The 10051-nt window shown below is 52.2% G+C and overlaps 1 protein-coding gene across 2 annotated transcripts in view; it reads left to right on the forward strand.

The window, feature by feature from the left end:
- ITGA11 (integrin subunit alpha 11) overlaps positions 1–10051 on the forward strand; it is a 54236-nt gene that overhangs the window by 41928 nt on the left and 2257 nt on the right. Inside the window, exons 22-30 of one of the 2 annotated variants that reach the window (XM_055715883.1) lie at positions 1120–1196; positions 1906–1995; positions 3264–3354; positions 3493–3606; positions 4424–4510; positions 4736–4846; positions 5268–5363; positions 5747–5860; positions 6125–7104. In XM_055715883.1, coding sequence (XP_055571858.1) covers positions 1120–1196; positions 1906–1995; positions 3264–3354; positions 3493–3606; positions 4424–4510; positions 4736–4846; positions 5268–5363; positions 5747–5860; positions 6125–6196 — 852 coding nt within the window. In that variant the 3' untranslated portion in view covers positions 6197–7104. Of the gene's footprint in view, positions 1–1119; positions 1197–1905; positions 1996–3263; positions 3355–3492; positions 3607–4423; positions 4511–4735; positions 4847–5267; positions 5364–5746; positions 5861–6124; positions 7105–10051 lie in introns of those variants that run through there. The other variant, XM_055715884.1, reaches the window with a different exon arrangement.

Here is a 10051-nt window from a genome sequence, read left to right on the forward strand (position 1 = left end):
AACCACTGATAGGAACTCCCTCAAGCTCCTTCCTCAGAGGATGAGGTGCATTTCCCTATCTGAGAGGTTTTCCTTGCTGTGAACACCCAGGGTCCCTCCAGATCCTCCTCTGAGCCTGCCCAAGCCCCCTTGAGTTGGCAGCATTCTCTGAACTGCAGTTCACAGCACTTGGGGTAAGCCCAGGTCCAGCGAGCATCATTTTTTATGTGCCATCAAACCCTTTGCAAATGTTACACACAGCATTAAGGTGGGGAAGACAAAGCGAGGAGATGCTGCTCTCTGCGGTCACTGGGGCTCCGTGTGAGATCCCACCTGCCTGTCCTGCACCCATGTGGGAAAAGGGGCTGGTACAAGTGGCATCTAAAGATAAAATCTTTCCAACCCCTGTATCTGTCTGAAGCCTTTCCTTGTCAGAAGCTTGATAATGATGGATGAGCTCCAAGCACCTCGCTAGGCTTTAAAGCTCCCAAAAAAAGCCCTCTCGGATGCCTGTGGCTGTACAAAGAGCGCAGCAGCCCGACTCCCCATGACCTACGGGGGCTGAGAATGCATCTGCGTGGCATCAGGTAGTCCAGGTCCTGCCAAAACAAAGACAAGCTGGAAATGGAAATTTGGCCCAAGAGCAGCAGGAGTTTTAATATTATACTCAGCTGTGCAGTCCCAGACAGTTTGAGGTCATTGCCACAGCTCCTGCAGATGTGACATTTATCACATTTTATTGTTGTTGGCCTCTCTCCGGCTGCCTTCCCCTGCCAGCCGACCCCGTGCTGCAGAGGGGAGCGGGTGGCCTCTCGCTGCAGGTCCCCTGGGGGGGTTCTCTTCCAAAGGGGGGCTGCTGGCTTCTCCAATCTCGGAGCAAAAAAAATGCAGCATGCAGGGCTGAGGGAGAGCAAATCCTGCAAATCCCCCTGAGGGAGAGCAAATCCTGCAAATCCCCAGTGCGGCCTCTTCTCTCCCTGGAAAGCCGAGGCTCTGCCCAAAGCCCGGCAGCATCTCCCAGCGGGATAAGGGGGGTGCTCTCACCTGCACAGCCCCCACACTGGCTCCTGGCTGGCACTTGGGGTTGGGTGGGTTTTTTTCCCCCTAACATTTTCTCCAACCTGTTTCCAACCACCGCAGGTAGCTTTTCGCCTGGATTTTGAATTCAGCAAGTCAATTTTCCTTCCAAGCATGGAGATCTACTTGATCGCCAACAGGTTACTGGTTGCTTTCTCCCTTGCATGTGTTTGTCAGGTCAGCGGGATGCTGCCTGCTTGCGCTGCTTTCCTTCTTCCATAGCCAGAGGTGATGCTGGAGGCTTTGCTCGGGGAACAACCACAGGGAAACCTGATTGCCATGGGTTATTACAGAGTGTGTGGCCCTGTAGTCACAGACCAAGCTAGTCTTAATTATCTGTACATTTAAATCCATCATTTTTCTGTATATTGGAGGCTGTGCAGTCTCCGGCAGGCTCTGCGCTGAGCAGGGAGGGTCTCCAGCCACTGCTGCTTTCTCACCCACCTTCACAGCTGCAAATACCCCCCGCAAAAATATCTCCTAACAGCTTTGCAAAATTCTCCTCGCTCACTTGCCCTGCTCAGGTAAAATTTCCTGACAGCCAAGTGAACTCTCATTAGGCTTTTTTTATTATTATTATTTCCATCAACTATCAGGGCAGACAACGATTCGCTCTGCTGGGGCTACTGCACTGCTTTAAGGCTGCTGGGCATGAAACCTCTCCAAATTATCTACTTTTACGGCCTCGGGCTAAGAAAAGTTACAGAATAAAATTGCTTCTCTTTACACTTGGGCCAAAAGCAAAAGTTCAGCCCTTCCCCACCTGCTTCCTACAACACCCCCCCTCAATAAAACCCAGAGGGGAGCCAGCTCCTGCCTCATCCCCCGCTTGCCCCACTGCTATTTCAGTGACAGCGAGGAGAAGGAGAGCACCAAGGAGGACAACTTTGCCCACCTGAATTTTCAGCTGAAGTATGAAGCTGACCTGCTCTTCACCAGGTGCGTGTTTTGGAAGGGGATGCAGCTCATGGCAGAGACACAGCTTGCAGGGTAAAGCACTGCCAGCCCCATGGGAGCTGCATTCAAACAGAGCCCAGTGCAAACTGGCCTTAAATTTGGGGAATTTGTTTAGAAAAGGGACTGAAGGAGCCATAAAATCAGGGGCATATGGCTCAGTGGGTCCTTATAAAAATCAACAGCAAGGAGCAATGAGGTGTTGTGCTTTCATAATCTTTAAATGCACAAGTGTTATTAAATAGGTGTGAGGGCAATTATTTTTTTTTAAGGGGAAAAAGTACTTACTGTAGGTAAAAATGCTCATAATGTGTTAGTAGCCAGTGCCTGGGCCGGCAGCCATCCCACTAAAAATCCTCTCACCAGAAGCTCACTGAGGGATGTGTGTGGAAGGGTTTGGGCAGCAACAGTAACAAAAGCCGAGAGCATCCTCGGTCCAAGGAGAGCAGGGAGCTAAGGTGCAGGTGACAATTTATTAAGCTGACTATAAGAAAAAACGCGAATCCCAGAAGCACATTCCCCAGCAACGCTGGCTGTAATTCTTAGCAGATTTTTGAGACCTTCCGTCATTTTATTTATTTTTTTACACTAGAGGCAGTGGGGCACTGAAGATAAAACCACTTTAAAGCTCACAATTTACGGGGAGCAAGGGGATTCTGAATTTAACAAATACTAGAATCACCCTTAAGGGAGAAGGGAGAACTTGGAGAAAAAGTAATTTTAAAAAAAAATTCAAATTTGGGCACCTTGGGGGGAAAAAAGGGGGAAATTATTTCAAAGAGTTTTGGGGGGTTTGGGCCATGTGCCCTGTGTCATGGGACCAGCAAGAACGCATCCCATCGCACGGGCTCCCATGGGCACCCACCGAAGCTCCTGGCTCCTTCCCCTCCTCTCCAGCTGCGAAACAGAGATATGATTTACCTCCTCTGATTTACACAGGACACTCAAACCTCCAGCCAGGGTCTTGGATGTCTCTGTTATATTAAAAAGGCAAGAAAAATTCTACAAAGAAAGGGAAAATACTGCAGAAGCAGAACAGCAGGAAAATCCCCCACCTTCTTTTTGCACAAGGTGGAGGCAGGCAATGGTTTCCACCCAAAACAGGGACAGACAGCCCACAAGAGTCCTCTCCTTGGGGAATTCTGCCTGTGGAGGGGCTGGGGCTGCCCAGCTGGGGCAGCTGGGCACAGGCTGCTTCATGCTCTGTTTGCTCTGAAACCAAATCGTGACTTGTCGTCCTCTTGTCATGACAGAGCGTCGAGCTTGGACTACTATGAAATCAGGTCGAACAGCTCCCTGGAGAGATACGACAGCATTGGCCCCCCTTTTCATTGCACCTTCAAGGTAAGGAGGGGGTTTCAAACCTGCTGAGGGATGCCCCAAGTGCCACCTTTGAGGTGGGATGTGCCATGGTCACCCTGCTCATCCCCATCCCATAGGATGCCAGCACCCCCAGCACATCCCTGTCCTCTGCCCCCACAGCTGCAGAACCTGGGCTTCTTCCCTGTGGAGGGGGTGACCATCAAGCTCACCATCCCCGTGGCCACTCGGACAGGCAACCGCCTCCTGCTCCTGACTGAATTCGTGGTGGACCAGGTAGGAGGGGGTTTCATCCCAATTAAGCACATATGGGTCCCTTCTGCACTAGGGATGGGGCTGGAGACACCCCAGGGCAGGTCACCCCATCCTTCTGCACCCCCCCACCCCCCCTGCTCACACCTGCACGGACAGCCTTGGCTTATCCCCAGGCTTCTCCCTTTTGCATTTGCTTGACTGGAAACACGGAAAATGGTAGCAGCCAAAGGGTTTGGTCCAAATACTTCTCCCAGCTAGACCTCTCTCCAGTGCACCATGAACTCTCAAGGATCTTGAAAGCATTAGCTGTGCCTGGGGTGAACTGCAGGTTTAAGCAACCATAAAAGTGGTGAGAGGGCTGGCAGCAGACCCCAGGGCATCCCGAGCCCCCCGCTGCCCCTGCAGCCGGGCAGGACGCACGTGCTGGCGATGGAAAGAGCCCGGAGGTGGTGTGTTTATGGATGGTTTTGGCTTCAGTGGAAGCGTTTTGTATTACAGCTCTGACAAAGTCCCCGTGTCACCTGTGACACCCCAGCACATGGCTGGCACCCTGCACCAGGCTCTCTGCCAGGCTGATTTTTGCTAGGAAGAGGCACAATTAATTAAAGTAGGATGCTGGGCTCCTTCTGGGCTGGGACCTCCTCCAGCCCTGCGATGCAGCGGTAGCAGCAGCATCCCACAGTAACCCCAGCTCAGTCCCTAGACTCACCAAAGCCTGGGGGGGTGCCAGGGTCCCCCTGCTTCCACCAGGATGAGTGCTGTGGACAGGGCAGGATGGGGGGACGTGGCCGCCGTGGTTCCTGTCCCCATGCTCAGAGCCCATCGACCTTTCCCACAGGAGAACACGACCTGCAACATCTGGGGAAACACCACTGACTACCAGAGGACGCCCACTGCGGAGGACCTCTCCCGCACCACCCTCCTGGTACGCACCTCCGTGGGCCTGATCCTGGCCCCAGGCAGCCGCCAGACCAGGGAGAAAGCCCTCGGGACGGGGATGCCCCGTGGCCACGGGGGAAGGCTGGGGCATGGCCCCTCTGATGGGATGTGGCTCTCGCTCCCCTCGGTGTGTGCCGGAGGAGAAGCCCAGAGGGTTTTTATCCCCTTTTCAGCAGCGATGGTCCCACACCACAAACTTCTCCCCTTGCAGAACCACAGCAACTCCGACATCATTTCCATCGACTGCAATGTGAAATTAGCCCCCAACGAGGAGATGAACTTGCACTTGCGTGGCAATCTGTGGATGAAGTCTCTGAAAGCAGTAAGTCCTTCCAAAGTAGACATGCAGCTTTTGAAGCAAAATTCCCCAAAGGAGCCCTCACGCCACAAAAATGTGTTATGTTTTGTTTTGTTTTTCCTCTCCTGCAATTGCCTTTCCTCCCAGGAAGCCCGGACAGCTGTGGGGTGATTTTTGTTTTCAAAGCCAACTTATTTTATTGGTGTGTGCACCCAACATCCCACACAGCACCGCATCGTGAGGAATTTAATCCCAAGCAGTCCTTTTTGCTGCAATTTAGCCACACTCCTGACTTGTTCTGCATTGTCCTCCCCCACAGCTGCAGCGTCTGCGCCACGAATGCAAATCTGAAGCGGGAGGGAGTAAACCCAGGGTGGGGGCACCCAGCCAGGGTGCAGGGTCTTCTTTCATGTCTGATGCTCACGTCCAGCATCTCTTCATGCAGCTGAAGTTCAAGTCACTGAAGCTCACCATGAACGCTGCTCTCCAGCGACGCTTCGGGAGCCCCTTCATCTTCCGTGAGGAGGACCCCAGTCGTCAGGTGAGCCTCCAGGCATGACTGTCCCACAAGGACCTGGGCAGCTTTGAGGATGCTGGAAAACCCTGCGGCCAGCAGAAGGGCTGGAGCGACCCACAGCAGGCACCCAGCTCTGCAGAGCCCGGAGCACCTTGGTGCAGCTGTGGCCAGAGCCAAGCAGCTCCGGTCCCGGCAGCACTGGATTCAGCAGGGATAAACCTGAGCCAAAGCACTTGTGCGTGGTGGTGGTGGGGGGCATCATCTCCCAGCAGCTCCAGCATCCTCCCAAAGGAGGGGATGCTCAGCATCCCCACCATCATGCCATCCTGCCCCCAGCCTCTCCATTCCTGCCTGCCCAGCTCTCACATCCAGCAGCAGCAGCGTATTTTGATGTTCTTTCCTTGCAGATAACATTTGAAATCTCCAAGCCGGAGGAGTCGCAGATCCCCATCTGGATCATCCTGGGAAGCACCTTAGGAGGTCTCCTGCTCCTGGCCCTGCTCGTCCTCGCACTCTGGAAGGTGAGCGGCCCTTAAGCTGCACGTGTTGGGGGCTTGGTGGAGACCCCCATGTGTGGAGGGACCCCCTGGCCCCACAGTTCGGCATCCACAGCCCCACTAGCCCCTCAGCATCGCAAAAAGCTCCTCCAACCTCTTTCTGCTTCCTTATTATTTATATTCAGGGTCTAAACCTCCTGGCAATATCCCATTAAAAAGACAGACGCTTCCCAGCAATCAGCTGAAGTAATGGTGGGGTTTTCTTGTGTTTCTCTTTAATCCTTACAGCTTGGATTTTTTAAAAGCGGGAGCCGCAGGCGAGCGGCGGAGCGGGAGCGGAGTGCCCAGGGGCTGGAGTGATGCTGCCGGGGCCGCCGGCTTCCCCACCCCGTGCCCCCTCCCAGCCCCTCACCAGTTACGGAGCAGAGGTTCACCTCGATGCCAAGGGATTTGGGTGCTGAACTTGGGTTTGCATCGAGATGAGTATACCCCTTTGTGTGAAATCACCTAAACAGGTCCAAAAGCCAAAAAACCAAAAAACCAAAAGAAAACCACCCAACACCTACTCATGGCCCTGTGCCACAGCGAGAGGAGCTTCACACTGGGTTTGCAACGAGGTGGCACTGGTGTGGGGACCGAGCCCTATAACTTGGGGCAAACCATGGGGCTGCAAAAAAAGAAAAAAATCTTTAAAAAGTAATATCCTTAAAAAAATGAGGACTGCTCATTCCTATGGCTGGGCTGTAGCAAACCCCCAGGCTTTGCTGGCCACAGCTCTCAAACTGCATTCATTCATTAACCGGAGCAATTGGGTGGAGATTTTAATTTGCCTTCTTCTTAATGCACTGAATACAAACGATAGCAAATTAAAGCACCTTAATGCAAATCTCCAGTGTCTGGCTGTACATACTTATTCTAAAAATATGTACCTGTTTAAGCAAAGGAGAAAAAAAAAATTCGAAAAATTTAGAAAAAAAAAATATCAAAACCCAGTTTGGAGTGTTTTCTACAAACTGAGCAGTTTCAAAGAGCTTGTGTCCAACAAGGGTCCGCACGTGTATTATAATTGTACATACTCGGTGTCACACGAAACCGGATGATCGGTGCTGTTTGACAAAAATCTTTCTTTTTGCATAACAGAATTATTTATGCTAATATTAATTTTATGGATGAAAAGAAAGCATATGTCTGCTGGATGTGTAATGAAGTTTGTTAAATACTGTCCTAGTATTTTTTAAGGATTAAAAATACAGTATTTTAAAAATTAAGAGCCTCTACTCCCCTTCCATGGCTCGGTGGGGGGCGCAGGAGGCAGCAGATGAGGACAGGGCTCAAACTTTTTCCTCCACTTATTTACTGTGGGATGCAAGGTTTTTGCAGCCTGTTTTTAAAGGGATGATGGCAGGGGGGATGAGCGGCTCGGCATGCAGCCTTTGGGAGCCTGGAGGGAGGCGTGCTGCAGAATCAGTCCCATGCATTGTAGAAAAAGGGGGGCTGGGGGGGGGAAATCTGATTTTTCATTGCTGGCATCCTCACCTTGAAAGGGAACTGCTCATGTCAGAGTTTCTGGCTGATTCAGGTTTCAGCTACCCCAGGGGGCCCAGCTGGGGTGCAGGGCTACCCCGGAGAGCCAAAATCCCAGCGCATGTACCAGGGTGGGTGCGTGGAGCTCCCCCAGTCCAGGGCAATCCCACCACCACCAGCACTCCCCATGGCCTCAGAGACCACATTTCACAGATTTATTTTTTTCTCTTGCTTCATGCTCAACCAATTTTCCTGAGCGCTGCTGAAAGCACATAGGCAGGCTGCAGGAGGACTACTGATGGCATCTTTCCAACCTTTTATTGCTAGGAAAAAAATAACTAACTGCTTTCCAAGGCTTTACCCAAAAGCATCTCAGCCCTGGGTGCTATGAAGAGGGTGACTGCTTGTGTCCCCCCACCCGAGCCCCCACACGCTCCCTCCCCAGGCTTTAATAACCCACAGCACTGGTTGCAAGGAAAGTACCTGAAGGTCAGTAAGAGCTGGGCAGGATCCTCTGGCGGGGCATCCCCAGGGACGTGGGTGGCGATGGATGATCTCCCGCTGCCGTCCAGCTCCAGAGCCACGTATAAGTGCATACACGTATATGTGTGTGTATATATTTTTAATGTAGACTATCTATATATGTCTCTGTGTGTATATATCCCTCAGCTTCGGGAAGCCAGGCTCACAGGCAAGATGGTGCACCAGCTTGGGGGGGTGTATGTGTGTTTGCATCTGTTTGTGCGTGAATGTGTATCTACATATACATGTATGTATATATACGTGTGGTATATGTATCTAAGTGTGTGTGTGTGTGTTAGAGAGCGCCTCCAGCTTTGAGAAGCTTGGTCATGGGGCACCGTGCACCAGCTAGAACCTCTGTGCATGTGTGTGTATATACATATATGTATGTGTGTGTATATAAAAAAGTGCCTGTATATACATATAGGCATATATATACATGTGTGCATGTGTATGTGTGTACATATATACAAATACATATTCTATACTGTCCATGTACACACACCTCCCACCCAGCAGCCTCCCAGAGCAGTGGCTGCTGCCCACTGGTACGTGCTGCTGTCCCCTGCCAAGGCATGGGGCTGTCCCTCTGCCGCAGACGGACAGCTGGCGAGCGACAGCCTCTCTGCCCTCGCAGGAGGGAAAGCTGCACTTCCATCGCCATTCAGCCAAAACACTCCAGGAACACAATCCCAGTTTCTCTCTGCAGCGCAGGGAGGACACCCGCCCTGTGGGACGCAAGCCACAGGCTGCTCCGTACCTAAACTGAGCATCAAAGCATCAGCACTTCCCTGAAAACATAAAGAGGGTTTGAGACCTTGGGTAAAGCTACTTACAATGACAGCTTTTATCAATTTAACGCAAAACAGCACAGGCAAAGCAGTCGAGCTGCTCCACATAGTTCCTTCAGTTCACAACTTTACGCTTGTGCCTGGGGAAGCCTGGGCAAACCGAGCTTTCCAAACCTGCCCCATCTGACCCCATCAACAGGAAGGAGCTCTCGCTATCATCAAAGCTAATAATTCTGCACCTTGACACATCCCAAACAGAGGTGGCACAGCCTCAGGCAGGGCCTGACCCGGCAAACCCTGCTGCAAGCACAGCTGGGATCGGAGCAAGCAGGCGCTGCTGCCACGGGGGACAGGGGGTCCCCGCAGAGCCACGGCTGCACGGCCACCGTTCCCGCACCCAGCTGGCACGGGGCACTGTGCAGCAGCAACAGGGCTGGTATGCAATCCCCGCCAGACACAAAATTTGAGTGCAGTTGCTGGAAAAACCTAAGTGACTTGTTTTCAGAAAAGGGCTCTCTCTGTTAGGCCAAGTGCTTTCCCCTGCTTGCTGATGCTCTAGGGTAGAGCTGAGCAGTGTTTGCCTCCACAGAGATGCAGAAACCTATGGAATAAATAAGTGAAAAACTCAGATTTTCACACAGCTGCATGATGCCAGCACCACCTAGGGCTCTCATCGCTGTCTAAGGACCATGGTTTAAGCGTAGCTGACCCAAAGATAGGAGCATGTCAAATGCCTGCTGCAGCTCCCTCCGTGCACGGTGGCACTGCCCTTCTGCATCCCTCTGGACAGAGGGACCAAGACACGGGCAAGGGGAGGGTTTGCTCAGCATCCCACCAAGTGTGGGCTGGCCTCAGCAAGGTATATTTTTAAAAGCTGATCTGCACTCCAACAGCAGCTCCCTGTGCTGAGCCAGCTCTATAAATAGCAGACCACCACCTACGGGCACATACATGCCTCGTCCCTGGCACAGGGGACGTCACACTGCTCCTTTTTCCCAGCAAAAGGAGCACCTGTGGGATTTGTAAGGATTTTTATCAAGAGCTTTAAATAACTCCCACAAAGAGAGCAAGCACACTCTTTCCGCTTTTCATGCTTGAAAAAGGATTTCCAGACTAAAGAAAGGGAAGGTCCCAGGATGCCAAGAGCTGTGACAGACTTTGCCGCATCCGCAGGCGTGCAGAAACAGGCACCCACCGTTTTTTCCTACCCTTTCACTGCCATAGCGAGGGCGGCAGAACAGCACATCCATGACGCCACCTTCCTGGGCTGCAGACAAGCAGGAACCCGTCTTCATCAGACACCGGGACAAAGACCAGGGACCACACCTGAGAGAGGAGCGGCTTTAGCACCAGCTGCTCCTTCCATAGCACAGATCTT

The sequence above is a fragment of the Falco cherrug genome, chromosome 7 (genome assembly GCF_023634085.1).
Source record: "Falco cherrug isolate bFalChe1 chromosome 7, bFalChe1.pri, whole genome shotgun sequence".
Taxonomy (NCBI): Eukaryota; Metazoa; Chordata; class Aves; order Falconiformes; family Falconidae; genus Falco; species Falco cherrug.